General features: G+C 41.2%; 1 protein-coding gene and 1 long non-coding RNA gene across 6 annotated transcripts in view; one reads left to right on the forward strand and one right to left on the reverse strand.

Moving 5' to 3' along the window:
- The window catches only part of LOC111265068 (uncharacterized), a 33,151-nt gene extending 15,590 nt beyond the window's left edge, over positions 1 to 17,561 (forward strand). For 4 of the 5 annotated variants that reach the window (XM_022841422.2, XM_086970329.1, XM_022841423.2 and 1 more), the window contains 5 exons: positions 13,467 to 13,694; positions 14,687 to 14,817; positions 15,008 to 15,109; positions 15,402 to 15,473; positions 15,693 to 17,561. In XM_022841422.2, coding sequence (XP_022697157.1) covers positions 13,559 to 13,694; positions 14,687 to 14,817; positions 15,008 to 15,109; positions 15,402 to 15,473; positions 15,693 to 15,878 — 627 coding nt within the window. In that variant the 5' untranslated portion in view covers positions 13,467 to 13,558 and the 3' untranslated portion in view covers positions 15,879 to 17,561. Of the gene's footprint in view, positions 1 to 1,119; positions 1,257 to 13,466; positions 13,695 to 14,686; positions 14,818 to 15,007; positions 15,110 to 15,401; positions 15,474 to 15,692 lie in introns of those variants that run through there. The other variant, XM_022841425.2, reaches the window with a different exon arrangement.
- Positions 10,119 to 11,431, reverse strand: LOC147752862 (uncharacterized). The gene is made up of 2 exons (XR_015312905.1): positions 10,562 to 11,431; positions 10,119 to 10,353 (listed from the first exon to the last, which is right to left on the reverse strand). It is a non-coding gene; the product is annotated as an uncharacterized LOC147752862 (long non-coding RNA).
- Positions 17,562 to 18,108: the final 547 nt, after the last annotated feature.

Genomic DNA, 18,108 nt, shown 5'->3' on the forward strand with positions numbered 1-18,108 from the left:
TTCTACACCCGCTTTTATACAACAATAACGACACAAGTACCTAGAATTGAATACACAATAATTTTCACCATGTTATAACCCTAACTGTTTTTGGTATATTAGAATGAATTCCCTTGCTCATTAAGGTCCAATATATCACTAGAAACTAGGTGCATGACCCAAGAGATTTACCATTCGCTGTAAACTTCCTTGGATAACCATAACTAGTTAATAAAATATCTCTTGGGCGCGTTATTATGGAGCTTCATGTGCGGAGACGGATACGCGGAAGTAACAATGACCTGCTAAGAATAAGCAATTGTAGTAAAATGATTAATCCAAAAAGCTATAGTACGGGGTACTTGTTACTGTCAGCAGTAACTGATAACAAGCCCGTTCTGATCACTTTTATACACTCGCATGTCAACGGCCTTGACCTCCATGGAGGTTCGATTTGTCCTGTGCAGTTCTCCTTGTCTAACCATTTCTTGAAATTTCTGCTCATGTTGATAGTAAAAAACTGTTGTTTAATTGACGAACGACCACATTGGCCCTGTCCAGTTATTAGAATCGGTTGTTACAAGAAGGGAGATTAAATTCTAATCCATACATATACATACGGAGGCCCACAACTTCATGCGTCCTGTTCCGTTTCTTCTTTATGTATCTTACATAACCGTTTGCAAAACCTATGGAGCGATAGTTCATTTCTTCATATGAGTCCGTATTTAATATCAAATGAATTTGCAGAATCAGTCCGATCAGCTCTGATTGTCCGGTCTCTCTCATAATCGAGGTAGCCTGTTAGCCCCTTTCATGCTAACAACAATCGACGACGAGCCATAACTTGCTAGTCGTCGGAGCAACAGCAGCAGCAGAAGTAAGGGGAACCCATAAACAAGACTGGAAGCAGGCCATCTCTTACCGATTTCTACCACTGCTCGCCTTCGTGCGCGATACCATTTGCTCAGTGCATGATGGAAGTGGTGTATTGTTCATCAATAATAGATAGACAGAGGCCGTAATGGTGATCGTGGCCAGGCTTAACAAATTATTCTTCATTTCGGTCTTGTCTTGAACGTACAGTAACAGCAGGCGGGGGTCGCTTGTTCACCTCCTCAGCTCTCCAGATCAGGATTAGTAGTGGCATGGGGTAACTGAGATTGCAGATCTTCTTCTTGTCCTTATATCGTAACACTTATTGTGTTGATAGGCGCGAAACGCAGAGCGGGTTCAACTTTAACGTGAGCGAGGCTTAGGAGTGACGTTTGAAAAGGGTTAGTGCACATTTAATTAGTCACTTAATATATTTTCCGTTTGCAATAGGCCGATAGAATGAACGAGTAAATGGACGGAGACTTTCTAAATAGTGCTAATCTTGAGGTAATGGATTCGTTTCGGTCGAAGACTTAAACAGGCTTTGGGGGGAAGTCTTCTTTGCTATAAGTTTTTTTGTTTTGTATTGACTTACACGTTTGTGTATTGAATTAGTGGTCAAGTGAAATTATTTTCAAACAAAATACTCTCCTATAAAGCTTTTTTTAGTATTCAACCAATTTTTTACAGAACGATCTGAACGATACTGTTATTTTATCATGGTCAGACGGGTAATTTGTTGCAACTATTGATGTCAACTCCTTCCATTTCGGCCCTATGCAACTAAGGATTACCTTTGTCGTATGTACCTTCGGAACCAAACGTATTTGATGCGGATGCAAAACGTGGCAGTGTACTTTTACCCTATCCTTTTTTTTTGTTCCCCGCATTGTTTTGAAGCCTGCGTCGGCTTCAGATGATTGAATTTGCCATGCATTATAAAAATTATTCACTAGTTTACATGCAAACCTTCGTTCTACGTGCATGAGTACATGCAGTAGAAGTAACCGAACCATGGCTCCGGACGACAAATAAGATCTGGGCGGCCCTGCTGCTAACAAACGTCACATGCTGACTCGATAACCTGTGTCCCGCTGAATATTTACATTTCCTTTATCTTATTATGAAGCATTATCCAATGTAAATCATGTTTAACTTCATTGTATACTTTTCTTATTGTGGTGACTACCACTACCTATTCGTATTATCTCCGGGCCGCATTAGTTAGACTTAATACCGATAAGCGTAAGAAACTTAGTTCTTGGGGTGACTATAATAAAGTGGTTGCATCTAGAGGCTTCGTGAGTACTTTCGATTTAGATCGAAAGAAGAAATCGACTGTTGCGGTTGTTTTGCTGTTGTAGATTCGGTTAGCAGTAGTTTCAATTTACGTCAATGACGGTATTGTCATCGTTGGCAAATGTCAGATGCATCAATTCTGTATATAGCATAATGTGACCCAGCAAAACGTGTGTTCGCGGCGGTTGTATCGTGCATTATTACTTCGGGTTTTTCCCGAATCAATCAAACATCATTATACAGGTCAGAAATATCTGCCACAGAGAACAACAGGGGTGTACGTAAGCACGAGAAAATGAACGCAGAGTAGCATTTATGATTACCCCTACAATAAATCAATTACTGATATAATATACGCAATTATATTGACGATCAGCTTATAACATCATCGGAGCCACAGAACGTTTTTTTTTTTCTCCTAGACCAACCATTATTATAGAGTGATTATGGAGACCTTTTCAGACGCGGACGTACATTGATTTTAGTCTTCCTGGTCACAATATCGCATAGTTGAAACTAGAAGGCGCGCTAGAACAATGAAATGATGTCCTTGGCCTTATTTTCGTATCACGACTGATTCGGCGAATCTTGACATTTGACCGCAAAAGGTGGATTGGCCACTGCGGATGCAGAGCTAAAGACAAGTTGCTCCCACGCCTCTGTTTGAGACATCTGTTAAATTTGATATTTCAATTTGTTAGAAAGAAGTACGAAAACGTTATTAATATGTCATATTTAGTTCTCCTGTATTAACCCGACTAGTTGATTCGAAGGACTTCTCCGTCCGATCGCTGATACACGTAAGTGCTCAGGTCAAACTGAATCAGGTTTGTTCTTTGCTAACCAACACGGATCTTCTACAATCACAACGTACGCATTTATGCAATACAATCATCTCCCTTGTTATTCCGTTGCATATTCAACACATTACGCTAGACCTACCCGAAGATTATACAACGATGATGACTTGTGTTTATTGGGTGTGGTTAGCGGGTATATTTAGCGCCTTTGCGCCTAACGTTGCGATTTAGTAGCAATGGTATGTAGCGCACAACAGCCACACCGTAACTGCTATGTCTACTGGTGGTGTGAGCGGCGGTGTCCCTGACCTTGGATTACTTTGGCCCAGCCGGGTTTCTGGGCCTCCTTGTTATCGAAGCAACGAGTAGTCTTGTCTGGATTATATGAAGCATATAGGTCCGAATTTTTTTTGTTTCACTGTCCCTACCAGCGTGTGAAATATACACGATGGTTGGAGCGGGGCAGGTGGATGGAGAAATAATCTTGCCGTTATATTTTTGTCCACCTGTGACGTTTGTAAGTATGCACCGAACCCCTCGGTCACTCCATCGCAATACAGGGTTCAAAATCCACTAAGTTTTGCGCCGAGAGAATATAGTAGTAGTGCACGCAATATTTATTATGATGGTGTCTGTGTCAGACGAGAAAAAGAGGATCCTTTCCTCTTTCCGAAAATGTACGTGTTACGTCCTATGCTATAGGATCAAGTTCTTGAATAATATTGTTGAAATATTCAAAAGATAAAACGAATTATTGAGTATCAGCGAACAACTAGGCGATCAGTTTTTAGTCGATTTTACAGCTCATTAATTAGAACCACGCAGAAACCAAGTGATTATTTTGCACATGCTCGATTTGCCTAGGAAATCTTCACTATGACACGCTCCAACAACTTCCCTTAAGTAACTAGCACCCAACTTAAAAGTACACCGGCCCCGTTCCGAAAACAGACAGTGGATACCTCAATAGGGAATGCATTCTAACGGACTTGCATAAATCACTATAACGCAATTATCATTGATCTCGCGATAGCTAGCCGTCTCCTCCAACATGTAGAGCATTCGGGCGACAAGAACAATTGCCTTCTATGACACTTTAGGCTGTCGGCTCGATTTGGGTTAAGGACAAATATCTGTTCCAGAATAAGGCTCTAAACGGACGGTTTTTTGATGAGCACTTGTAACACTTGACAGAAGGTTTGTATAGCCGTTGGATACATAGTAAACTGTTGTGTGCCATTTGTAATCGGCCCATCAGTTCTTCAGCCGCTCGCCTAGTTGACCGATTCAGACAGACCGAAAGCATCGCCGTTGTTGTACTCATGGACCTCTTGAACGTGTTTTAGGCGCACCTTCGTGATCGTGTTCATATTTGTATAACTAGTTCGATCAGCCAGTGTCGGCGTCGTACAGAATAAAAATTAATCCTAAATCGAACACTATGCACAGATGCTGTCACCTATTCGATTTGTACTCTCCCTTGCTCGCTCCACGCCCGTCTCGGCCGGGTGAACTGTCAGGCAAGCATAGCGTCATTTCGTTCGGAACAATTTAGCTGAGACTACTGAGCGCTCGATTGTTCTCGCATCGTACGCCACTGTCGCTTTGAAAAACTGAATGGAAATAACCGTGTGTCGGTGCACGTAGCTAGCGCAAACGTCCTTACGGCACGTTAACGCTTGCAAGGAAGATTAGGGGGTGTCTTCGTTTTGGCGAAGCGTGTTACTTTAGCTGATAAGGCCAGCGCGCCGTCTGACAAACCACTGTAACAAGCGTAATCGAAGCGTTAACAAAAATGAAGCCGGTGGCGCTCACGAGAGTATCAGCTATCCCTTTTGAATTTTATATTGCATTTGTCTCATTTGATATCATTGCTTTGAACATATCACAGCAGTTAGGGGAGATGAGCTGGCTATTACTGATCTATGTGTGTCCGTTCGTACTCAAATTTTCAACGTCGATTTCTCTATCTCCGTCTTTGCACCATCATTGCACCCACCCAGTTTATCCCTTCACCCTTCGGGAACACTGTTCATTGAAGCACGCGACTTCGCCATTGCAAACGCAGATTGCGATTGGCGACATCGTTGTGCGTGTCACCACATCTGCTATAAATACGTTCCGGATTGAATCGTTCAAACTGTTACACTGAGGCAGATTAGACTAAGTTTCTGGGCCTGACATGACTCGCCTCTTATCACCGCCTATTAAAAAAAACCGGACACACGTTCCTGCTCCTCCGCCCGTCGACGAGTTAGGGACATGGATAGTTTCCGTTAAACATGCATAAATACGGTCAATAACTGTTCAAGCTCTTGACGAATACGTCAACACCTTACGGTTGAACCGAAACAATCGAAAATAAATTTTTGCAGTAGTTTAATTTTTTGTAGATATCTATAAAACGTTATCTCAGTGATCGCGTCCGGCTTAAAGGCCCGCCTTACAGACTGCGAAAGCTAAAAATCATTAATTCAACCCCCGTTACATATACTTTCGTCTCTTGGTTGGTGCAGGACCACTATGAAACATCGAGCAAAGTCAAGCCATAATCTCTAATACTTTCACCGCCCTGAGCGGGTTTTTTGGGGGCTTGACATTCACAATCAAGAAAACGTGGTCTGTTTCGTTGACCTAGGAATTTTTTGCGCGCCTCAATCAGTTTATTGTGGAAAACTCGTTCTGTCTCTTTCGCAGTGGTGCTACCCATGGTGCACGGCACCCAATCGCGAAACCCTTCTTGCTGTCACCAGCTGATGGCTAGGTCACCTTATCATCGGCTTGCGGCGATCAGATTGCACCCGTTTGTAGCAATGCTAGCTAGATCTTGTGATGCATAGTTGTTCGTTTACGTATACATGCAGTTACGTGCAAAATTAGTATTGGTCACCAGGGTGAACTCATCGTATTGGCCAAAAACCTATTGTCATTTTGCTTTTTTCCTAGCCATTATATGATGGTGTAATTGTATCGTTCGAACGAAACAGCTGCCGTTCGCTTCAAAAACTACATCTGAGCCTCAAAGAATGTCCCGTCTCCCGTAAAATGCTTCTGGTACCCGTGAACCATGCTAAACGATACGGTGTATGTTATCGCTCAGTCGGGTGAAACAGATTTTGGCTAAAAAAAATAGAGACGGTGGTACTCAATCATATGGCACACGTGGTTGCCAGTTAGCACATTATCGTGTTACGACAGTGCATATATAATTATGTCGTGTTGCTTGCATAAACTGTATGGCAAAACGTACTTATTCGTTCGTTAACGTAGTATTTCCAAAAGCTTAGTAGAATAGACAAGTTTCAACCCAGGCGCTACCCAGAGCCATATTTCAAGACGAGATGGGCATTTCTCTGGTAGAAAGAATACATCCTAGACTCGCTCGAGATTCAATGCTGTTTTAGTTCGCACTTCTTTAAAACTTATCAATGAACTATAGCTGTGAGCTTAATAGTACCGTGTTAAGCTTATTTTTCTCGCGTATTGCTTAACGCTTCCGCTTTTTCCTTTCGTTCGGATATATAATTTCCATTACTCCTTCAAGTCAGTGCTTGACAGCCCAACACTATGGCTTGTCCGAGGATATAGTTCTGCGAAGTTTGTGTACTTCATTGCTTTGAAGATCTGAAACAGCATCTTTTCGAAAACTGTCGGCTGGTTATTAATGGTCTACTTTCACAACTCTGATATATTACTGTGTTTTTAGTATCTAGTGGCTAATAAGTATTTCTTAAAAACTTCACCTCAGAAATTTTACAATCAAGATGCCTTTTGCAGGGATTGTGAATCACTTTATCTTTTGTCGTTTTCACGTCTGTTCTATATTCAGATATTTTTAGCGTACCATTGTTGAAAGTTTATTTGGGTATTTAAATCGGCCAAATTTTGAAGCCCAACCTAGTTGTTGAATTGATGCAAAATTGGGACCATCGTTTCTGCGACTGGTGTTTCTTATCGCCCCTTAGTCTAGGTCTTATGTAGCGTTTTTATTCTTGCCAATCTCAATCTACGAAAGCTGTGGACTTGTTGGATCATGATCATCCGAGCGGGTTTTAAATTTTGTCAGCCTTTGCCATCTTCGGATGGCTGTAATTTGTAGAGGCAAATTATCTCCATTACTGTTGGATGCCAGTATCCACAAGCTGTCCCTTATCTTTGGTGATAAGGGTTAGGCTGCGTGAGTTGGAAATTTATTCTGATTTTGAAGAGGGTTTGACTAATACAATTTAGGTATTATCATGCACTAGTAGAAGAGCAAGATCTATCCAGCATGGGCCAGTGAGATTTGGGCTCGGCCAAACCACTATCGACGAACCCGCCACTTTTCTCTTACCTGTTCCTCAAACTTTTCAGTTACTAGTACTTTAGACTGTTTAGACTGCTCGTGCCACCGGGTCACAAGGCCAGGGTCATCTCGGTTAAGTTTCCCATCGCGCTAGACGAGCTATTTCTTAGGCGTTGAAATTTGCTCAGCCACCTTACAAATCGAAACGTTGGGCCCAATCAGATCACCTATTTAAATGTCATGCTAACAATAGCTGGTAGAATTGATGAATCTATAGGCCGAACATGTCGGTTGATTGGAAGAGCCCATGCACAGAGTAAAACAGCCTGCAAAAAAAGAACCTTCAATTACGAAACAACACCAGCCGAAACAAGAACTGGGGGAGGCTTATCGACCTCCCTTGCTCGCGCCATCGCAGCCATGGCAAGGAGGCTTGGAAAAAAGAACAGTATCCTAGAGAAATCCTGACACCGCCTAAAAAGTTCGACCGAAAAGAAAAAAAGGCAAGTCGTGGTTGTCGTCTACGGCTCGAAAAAAAGGGAATAGCGACACAAAGCAGACCTCAAATAAATGCAAAATGATCATTTCATTTGAAAAGTAAATATTTCAAACATGCCTCTCTACAGAATGAAATTGGCAGGACGGCAATCCCCAATCGATGGGGAACTTCAGCCATTTAAATTAAGATGTCTTATATATATATATAAAAGAGGTGCAGCTATGTTCTCCGAGAGGCAGGAATATATAGCGATGTTAGGCAATATTGAGGTAAAGATTGTGACGTCCAAGGTCCAAACAATGGTGAACAGACGGGCCTTGACACTGTAGAGTTCATGGATGTTTCTTAAAGAAACGCCGAGCGCAGTGTTATGTTTCAAACGAATTCATGGTTCTTTCTCTAGATTATGTTTCTCTAATTCGCTTACGTAGTTCGGGTAAATGTCTGGACTCAAACTTGCGAGTAATAATATATTATATTTGATCCTATAAAAGGTAACTGTTCATTTCCCTGATTTAACAACAATAATGCATACATTGATCGCTATGCCTAGTTCTCACTTATATGATAGATCCCTGACCAGTGAAATTAGCTCCGACTCTGAACCCCAAAATATCTTGCTTTATTGGGTTGCTGTAGAAACGGGTTTCTGTGTCACACATCAAAACTAGTTGAAATTTAGGCTATTGATAAATCAAGAACTCCACAACCAATCTGCAAGTACATCCAAGCCTAGTACGAGAAGCAGAATCGTAACCAGCATCGTTCGTACATAGCGTGTAACCTAATGAACTTACAAATACTTTTTTTTTTAACCTATTTATGTATGTGACTGTCAGATTTAGCTGAAGTCAAATTTTAGTCGAAGTAATAAATCAATCTCAATATGTGAGTCGCTATCCGAATAGATGACTTGTGGATAAGTTGTTTGTCGTCACAATGACCTGTACTGTTCACTATCGAAATAGAGGTCAGGCTTATTGGAGATGTCCTACAAGAAGGAGCATAGAAAGTGTGTTGATCCATTTGTTCTGGCTGATCATCTATTAGTCTGGCACTCGCTGCCGACCATTATTGGAATACGGACCCATGATTGCCTTCTACAGTATATGGTTAACCAATATAGCAATATAACAAGGCATTAGGAAACCCTTGGTTTAGGCGTTGATCGTTCACACGGTCATGACCAAATTTGCCACCAATTCCAACCGCATTCATTTGCCCATTCCGTATATAGTTGTTTACCATAAACTGTGTAGGCTAATTTGTGCGTTGTGTAGCCTTTCCTGGAGTCGTCTTTCTTGAGCACGCGTCGTTCAGCACGACGCACGAAGTCTTCTGGTTGTTTGTAAAGTTATTGGGAGAAGAAAAGGAACGCCATATTTTAGTATGGTTAACATCTCATAACATGGCTGGTAGTAAGATTCACATTCAGTTAGTGATTTGTGTACACGAATTACGTTTTCATTTTTATGCAGTGAACTATAGGTAAATACAGTGGGCAGCAGAGAGAGAAAAGCGCAGCTGCCTTATCTTGGCGTTTTTCCACATTTGTTTTTATTGTTCTGCGAGATAAATGGCGAGTTGTAATCGAGAACGTAGTTGTTGTCCGTTGCACACGCGAAACTCTTTTTATTCGATAACCACTGACCATCAAGATCAGCGACGCCATCTCGACTCGGGTGGTAGTTGGTGAAGCGTGGCGGAAGCGCTACTGGGATAACGCTGTTTCCCTGGTTGACTGGTCGTTTTTTTTTTTTTTTGTTGAAAGGATTGCGGCAGCGATTACGAAAACAAATATTGAATTGAGTGCAAATTTCCACCAGAGTTATAATATACGCCTCCTGTAATGCTTGAAAAAGAGGCTAGAGAAAGAAACTAACGTGCTGATCATTAATAATGAGAAGGAAGGCAGAAAAAGATCGTATCCAAGTGAGAACGTTCTTTTTATAAACGGTACACGTAATCACCGTTAAAGAAGTAAGATTTCGCTTGATGGCATTGCACATGGCAATAAAGGCAAAGGTAATACAATGTAGTTCAATCTAATTGATTAATTTCACTTTGTTTTACCAGATAGAGTTGTATCGCCTATTTGATACGGTTGAAGAATTTGTGGTGTACCCATACGCCATAAATTATAGTTCGTGTAAAAACACTGCTTTGAAAAAGCGAAACGGTTCCGTGCCCTCGAGTTCTGTGGAAACGATTTTGAATTTTTGCGGGTTTTGTGCCCGATATATGGAATAAATCAGCGGCGTATCCGTTGTACCGGATGCATGCCGACCATTCATGGGTTTATTTTAACCGTTGGAAAGGAGTTTTGTTTACACAGAGTTGCGTAAGATACTTACAAATAAAAAAAACATACAAAAGAAAATTGGGTTCGTTATGCGCGGCAGCCTATGCTGGTTCTACCCGTTCACGTTTAATACCATATAATTTTATATTATAGGTGAAATCTCCACGTCACCTGTGATACAAGCTTTTAACAGTGGTCCCAGGACCGTAATGCTGTTTCTTTGAAGATCCGGATGCTGCGCTCAGATTTTGGCGACGATACACGTCAGACGATACACAAGCTGACACGATCAAACTTCACTTCCGACATGATGCTATAAGTGAACGTCTCTAACTGTATCCGATGTTTCTTTTCGAGGAACTATAGTTACGGCTACGTATGCGCGCTTGCAGAGCTATTTATCACGACACTGACATTTCCTAACAGAACTGCTAAGGTTCAGTTTTTTAGGTGCGGTATTAACTGAACCCCATCAGGCTATTTGCAGATCTTCAATTCAATAGGTATCGTAGAATGCTTACCCTTACTTAGCACGTGAATTCCATTATAGCTGATTACTACTTTACGCTGCTTAAACTACTTTACGCTTAGGTACTAAATCTTGACGAAAGACGTAATCGTGGAAAATCACACTTGTTCTCGCTCGACTTCGTTATTCTATATCCTCAACTTGTTTGCGCGAGCTTAAGTTAGGTAGACAAGTGGCCATTTGTACAAAATAGGAAGTGGAAAATTCACTTTTTATTTTTAGAATAGAGAACGGAGTTAGCGACCTATACGCAAATAGTAGTGCTTCGACCTTATAGCAGGTATTGCGCTAGCTTCGTATTAGATCAAGGAACGCTAAACAGGCGAGACGCTATCAACTGCGTGATAACAGAAAACATACAATTAAAGTATTTCTCATCATGATTTCGTTCTATCGAAAGGTCGCTTCCCTCCCGCATCCATTGAATCATAACGTCGGATTAGACATTCTACAGAGTTATCTCGTTTAAACATCCAATTTGAATCTGGCTCAGGAGTTGTACGTCGCGATCGTGCATCGACTTTTACTGTTGTTTATAAACTAGTTCCATTGTTGAATTCTCTAGGTGTTGTTGCGTGACTGATATCTCCCGTTTGTGAAATTCGTCCTATATTTGTGTGATAAAAAGTTCTCACTTGATGTTGTAGCGCTACTGTGATCATAGCTAGCCCGACTGTACTCGTTGCTTCAGACGATCGCTGGTGGCGGTGGCCATTTAGATGATACAACATTCTGCTGGTATAGCTACCGTTGCTGGCTCTAGTATCCTTTCAACATCGATCGGCGGCAGCCGCCGCCGCTGCCGCCGCCGCCGCTTAACAGGAACGGCAACAGTTATATAGATATATAATGTCTATGATAATGGTACGAGATGCATAGCAGTTGGGGAAAGAGCAAACCTATGTTATAGTCAAAAATAGATATCGTTATCATTGACGATGCCAATAAGATGGTGGCAGTGAGAGTATACCATCGAGTCGCCGTTCATGCGACGCTTGCACGCTTCCTTCGTTTGTCGGGCGGTACAGCCCTGTGATTGTTTCCCAGTCGGATTCAAACTGGAAACCATCGATAATGTACAATAGATAAATGATATTTGCGTCTTCTATACTTTCATTTCTCGTTAGGATCCTAGCTAATGTATGAGGCGTGATAGCGATATATCGAACAGGCAGATTCATCTTAAATCTCGAGATTTTATTGGTGGAACCGTAATTGATCCACTTAATTCAATAAGGCTGGACAGTTTAAAAATAGATCAAAGATGGTAAGGCTTCTATGTGAGTTGAGTTTTAATAGAGACGTGTCTGATCCAATGTTGCAGACATCGTTGTAATTAAGCCGCTATGCCGTCCTATACAGTTTCAAGCTCAGTGGCGTTTTTTTTTTGCAGTGAAAGCCTCGCTTTCTTCGATTGTTCGCCAGAGTTAAGTGGCTGGCATCTTAATTCTATCGCTATTCGAGACGATGCAAGTCTTTCCTAGTGATTGATTTATATTGGCGCTACATGGACTTCACCGCCTCGTAGATAGAGTTAATTTTGTGAAAGCTGATTTTTTCCAACATTGTCAAATTTTGGCAACTTGCCATTTGGTCTGGTAAATAAGTAGAAGGCATGCCTTCTCTAAATGCGTTAAGCTCTTTAATCGGTTGAGGAGCTCAGCCGAAAAGCGTTTACACACACTTCAATGAAACAACTAGCAATTTTAACGATTTCTACAGTTTTTCTCTAAGCGAACTATTACTAGGTATTATCATCAATAAAAATGTATCGCGCTCTGAGTTGTGGCGGAGATAGGCGCTAATCGTACGCATCGTTCTAGATGTTTGTGTGTTTTTTTGAGTAATTTTATTGTTAATAACAGATCACTTTCGTGCCCAATACAAGACAACAGTGTTTCTATCTATGTCCGTCTGAAACATTCGTTACAAACGACGTAGGGCAGGTGTTGACCTTTTAATTGCGTCATTCGGTCAAGGCAGATGCCTCAGTGTTTTGAGCTTTACGTTTGGGGCTGCCCTTAGGTGTTTCGTTAGATGGCTGGTCTCCACAGTCAAATTTGAGCCTAAACTGCCACGTTCTTAGAAACACTATGCAGTCACTGGCTGCCCCCAGGTAGGATGCCCTTATCACATTCGGAAATTTTCCAGAGGAAAGAGTGATCTTCGTATACCATTGATCCAGCTAGTTTGAGTTTGATAAGCGTACCGATAACATGCTTCGCAAGCTATTTCGATGTCCACATAGAAAATATCTCACAGCCGACAATTTTGTGGGCAACAGTGCTACATTTATGTAGAACGTCTTGTAATATCATTTGTTTCTACGTGTTGAGCGACGTCTGCGTAGTCTCAGTATCCGATATGACAATGAAAACAAGTTGTTATTTTTACAAACAGTCTTTGAACTTTGAACGATCCTCCCGCATTCGCTCGGCAAGAAGAAGTCGTTATACAAGGCAGGTTAAGGCGCCTCTGATGTTGACTGCACTGCAGGACATAAAATCAGCTCAGACTAGTCAGTTAGATATCTCGAGATCTACTTGTTAAATCTATTATCTCGAAAATATTTAAGTAGATGGGCGGATAAGATGGATGACCACTACATCTAGAATCGATACGATCTGAAGTTTGGTTAGAAAAACACTTGTAAGCCACATATGCATACATTAGTTTTTATTCGAGAACAGTGATTTAAGCATTAAACGAAATTGAGCCCATCGTTGTCTAAGGTTTTATGTATGCATACATTTCAGAATTATTGCATTATCAGTGTATTATTTTTTTCTTATTTTTTATTTATTTCCTATTTTTTATTATAGACTATGTATGTTCGAAGACTCATCGGCTTCAAACTGACTCTGTGTATCTGGATTTTCTAATTGTGTCCATTGCAGCGACTGCTCTCTGTCGGTAATCCACCTATTTAACCAGCTGATTTTATACTCGGGCCATACACTACAGCAAGACGCTAGCTGCTACACTGACAATGGCAAACCAGGACATCTTCACAGTAAATGCCGCTATCTTTTTGAGGACCCTTTTGATCTTCGGCTTTGCTATTCATACGATGACAACGGTGATGTTGGTTTCTGCTGCGGATGGACCGACTACGGCGAGTACAGGCACGTCTCCTTTTACCTACGGCCTTAGAACTCAAAAAACGCTTGCCGCTAACCTGTAATATTGTTGCATTCGTGTTCCTTTCGTTTATGCATGACAACATGTGTGCAGTCTTTTTTGTCACAAAATTATGTTACTGAGATACGATAGTGACGCACAATGAGCATCTTTACGAGCAGCAAACGTACGGCAGGGGACAAGGAAAGACATAAGTAGCTTCATTTAGTACATGGCAGTCAATAGGAAAATGAACGCTAAAAACAGCTAAGAGACAACTGAGTTATTTGATACATAATCATCCAATCCAGCTATTTTATGTGCAACTGCCTTTACGTAAAATAGTTTTTTTTTTTTTTGTGATTATTTTTTATCGCGTAGAATAGAAAAACACCATCGTACTGGGATAACGACGGCAATATCCGTCGAATAAAATGCTGCGTACCACTGCAGAGAACGTCCAGTGCCGTCTCAACAATTCTCCAAAGAACGCTCCCTCCAAAGCGTCATCTGAAATTATGTCTTATTTTTAGTCCGTGCTCAAACTGACCCTGTTATTCCTTTGATGGAAATCATTAACAAGGACAATTTTATAAGTACAACGTAGATTGAGTAATGTTCCTTTCCACTTTGTGCGCGCTTACTTGGACATGTTGGCCAGCTGCTCTACGAGCAACGTACTATAGCGTTCTCTTACGGCTGTGATACTGATTAACATTAACATGCACTTAGGTTTAATAGGCCTGTGCCTTTTATCTTTTGGCAAAAAAACAACTTCTACAGTAGGTCGTTTGCTTCGATAATATAGTTCAAGTGCACATAGTTTAAAGATGTTAGGCGAGAAAGAACTTCAACAGGTTCTATAGTAGCATTGGTATTATGAATACGAAATAGTCACTCGAGTTTCTAATGTATGTTCTCACCCATTGACAATGGCAACCCTCCATGCTAACGAAGGAAACTGAAACATCTTGTTTTCTAATTATCACATTAACAGCTGCTACACAAGCCGTAAGCAGTGAGTCAACCATGACGACGTCAACAGAATCCTCAGTGAAGTCGACAACGATGCAGTGCACGAAGGCGTACGAATATGACTGCTGTCAGGACTTCACAAACGTTTCGATCGTAAGTGGCAATACACGTATGTTTCATTTAGGCTTGAAATGACGGGTAGCTTGGGTCGGCTCCAAGTCGAAGGTTTCGAATAGACGTTTCGCTAGTCACTTCGATGGTACTATACGCCTAGTTCATATCATAGATATGCACTTTGAGTGTAATCTGCTACCGTTTGAGTTGATGCGTCTGTTCATTTCAGAGTGAAGCGGAGGAAATCGTCAGAAGGGCGATCGATTACCAAAATATCAAAGAGAACAAAACGTCGTGGACTCTAGATTCAGTCGAAACGGCTAAAATGAAGGTATTTTCCTTTCATATTATTCCTCAGTTCACGCCTTGCTGTTTACGCCTATCTGCTTAGGCTACGACTACAAGCTACCAATGAGCAACCGATTACAAAGGAAGCCGTATAAATTAAATGTGATTCACGTAAACGAGTACGTGTATAAATATCAAATTTAGACACAGACAAAATTAGACAAAAGAAAGCTTTTTCTCCTCTACGACGTCCGTTTGATATGGGGGGCAGAGTCACTTGAGCTCGTTTATCTGTTTACGATGCGCTTTCACGTTGTATATGATCTATCCTTCAGGACTGCAAGCCACCATACTATAAAGTGAAGGCAAGGCTGAACAAGACAACAATGGCCGACGGTACTATGACTGTAAGTATAATTCCTTAAAGCATTGCCTATAGTTTCTATTTAAAATAATCTCCACTGCATTTGTAAGGGGTCCGAGCACAAGACGGTATGTAACTGTGGACTATTCAGGTCACTAAATTACTGTACTGAAGACAAAATGGCTGCCAATATCCATGAAGGCACAGCACACACTCATGAACTATTTCTGCTTGCGTTTGTTTTGGTCCTCAACTGTTTCAGGTGGTTGACTGTCAGATGCGATTTCTCTACCGAATGGCCGACACAGATGAGTCGGATACCGGCGGTGCTATGTCCGACACAATCATTGTTAAGGACTTCTGCAACGGAGCCACAGTGTGGCAACGGGGAGTGACCTTCACGTTCGTTTTGCCAGTTTTAACGTTTTTCAATCGCAAGCTACACTGAGCAGTGCCTAAAATGTTCCCATCATCTATGACGAACTGTTTCGGAAGATTTATTTAAATATTTTCTTCCTTTGATGAATCTGCATTTTCGTATTACGTTGATTATTAGCTTAGGTTAGAGCAACCTCGTTTGGTTCAAGGTAACTGTCAAATCACTCGATTTCCTTTGTAATTACATTTGACTATAACCTCACCATGTTAGAGCTTCTATGTGTATTTTTCGGCACTTCGGTATTGCCCTTTTACAGATGAGAGAACTTTCCCCCAACCCGTTTATCTGCTCGTCTATTGTTTGCTATCCGGTTCGCAACAGACATTATTCCTTGTAGATGTGTATGGCAGTCCTTCTCCTAAACGGCTTCTATTGCAGACACATGTACCCATAAAGCCACCTAGCACTAGCTTAGTTTTTGAAAGGCAGGAAGGTATACTAAATAAATGAAAAAATAAAAGTAACAAAGGAAATTCAGTCACAAATCATAGGTCTTCCTCGAATTGTACGCCATGCATACGTACCCACTAAACACTATGCATGCGCGCAAATTTTCTTTGGATATTTGGCACGCTGTTAATATTCAGACAGTTACCGTCAGCTGATCTTATCCCTAGCGATTTTTGGTCAGAAGTTTATTTCAGCTCACTATTTAGACACATTGCTGATTCTAGAAGATCAGCGAAATAACTTGAGACATATCTTTGACACTGGGTGGAATATTTTCACGGGTTTAGCAGATGACTGGGCCTGGGAATGAAGAGGTCTTCTGCACGTGGGAGATCTTTTCTTCGAGGAGCTCTAATTAGACACATCTTTTCGTCATCAGCTGGAGGACAGAGTAATGCAGGAATCATTCAAGGGAAATTTTCGATGAACGCATCAGGCTAATACAGGTCATTCAGTGGCATAAGGTTCATTCGTAGAATGTCTTGTCGAATGTAGGTCGCACAGTTATTTATGACGTTACCAGGCGTGTGGCAACACTCCTGGTTCCTCAGCTGTGGAATCGGCCCTTTCTACCGGGGGCCGAAGTAGGCAGAACGCCAAAACGAAGTGGAGACTTGATCAAACGTAAAAAAATTATACTTGCATGTCTTTTGATAATTCCAAATGTTACAAACGCCTCATCGATAAGGTCTCACAAAAACACTATTTCCTATACAAAACGGCTTTGTATTTTGCCCACATGGGATTGTTCGTGGAATTTTCCCTCAAGAAGAAATAGACTCTAAGCACAGAGTGGCACCGACAAATGTTTAATCTGTCAGAACTAACAAGCGAATTCAACTGCTGCGATTGGTAAGACAAATGCACACGAGAAAGGGGGTTTCAAACGAAGTGAGATTTAATATGAAATAAATGGAAAAGCGATATATACGATCTTATTAACATTAGTATAAGGGTCTCGATGCTGTCAGGTCACGGAGAGTGGTTATGATAATAAATAGATCACATGTAACAGGGAAAGTTACAACTTTCAAGTAAAATGTCTTCTTGTTATGTGCTACGAACTAGATAGCATATTACTATTGTTTTTACTGTAACTATTCGTCGTTCGTGTAAGCATGACTTACAATCGCAAACTTAGTTCAGATTGATATATATATATACAATGCAACAAGAGATTACTTCTTATTATTAGTAAATAAAAGTTTGACATCAAATGATATAACGCAGACGACAAATCGATTTGTGTGTTTTTCTTTAGTAGTTCGTGCTTTGTCTGTAGTCGGTGAAACTTCTCAAAACTGATGGAAGCGTAGCATAGAAACGCCTCATTTAAAAGATTCATAGTACTAGCTCTAAGATTCAGTAGGTGCATAATTTTTCAACAGTTCAACAGAAAATGTTTTCTCTAGTACCATTCAGTAAGTGTTTCGCGGGCTGAGGAAACAAGCTCGTCTCAAGTGATCAGTAAGTAGTCGATCAAGTGTACCTGTACACGCGACGACAGATTTTGATATGGCTGTACTATAATAATTATGATATTGTATATAACTGGCTAGTAAAGCGGTACGCAGTGAGTGACCTACGATAACAGGAGCTCGATTGGCGAACAATCGTCGTATCGAGTCGTTTTCTACGGCGTGCGATGCTAGGCTCACGGTCTTTCCCTGTGTTGCTATCTCACTATTTCGCCCCGATCGAGCAACGCCTCGTCATATGTCAATATCAGCTGTAGCACGAGAGGATTCTGAATACGAAGGGAGCAATATGGAACGAGCCATTACCAAAG

The sequence above is a fragment of the Varroa jacobsoni genome, unplaced genomic scaffold (assembly GCF_002532875.2).
Source record: "Varroa jacobsoni isolate VJ856 unplaced genomic scaffold, vjacob_1.0 scaffold_928, whole genome shotgun sequence".
Taxonomy (NCBI): domain Eukaryota; kingdom Metazoa; phylum Arthropoda; class Arachnida; order Mesostigmata; family Varroidae; genus Varroa; species Varroa jacobsoni.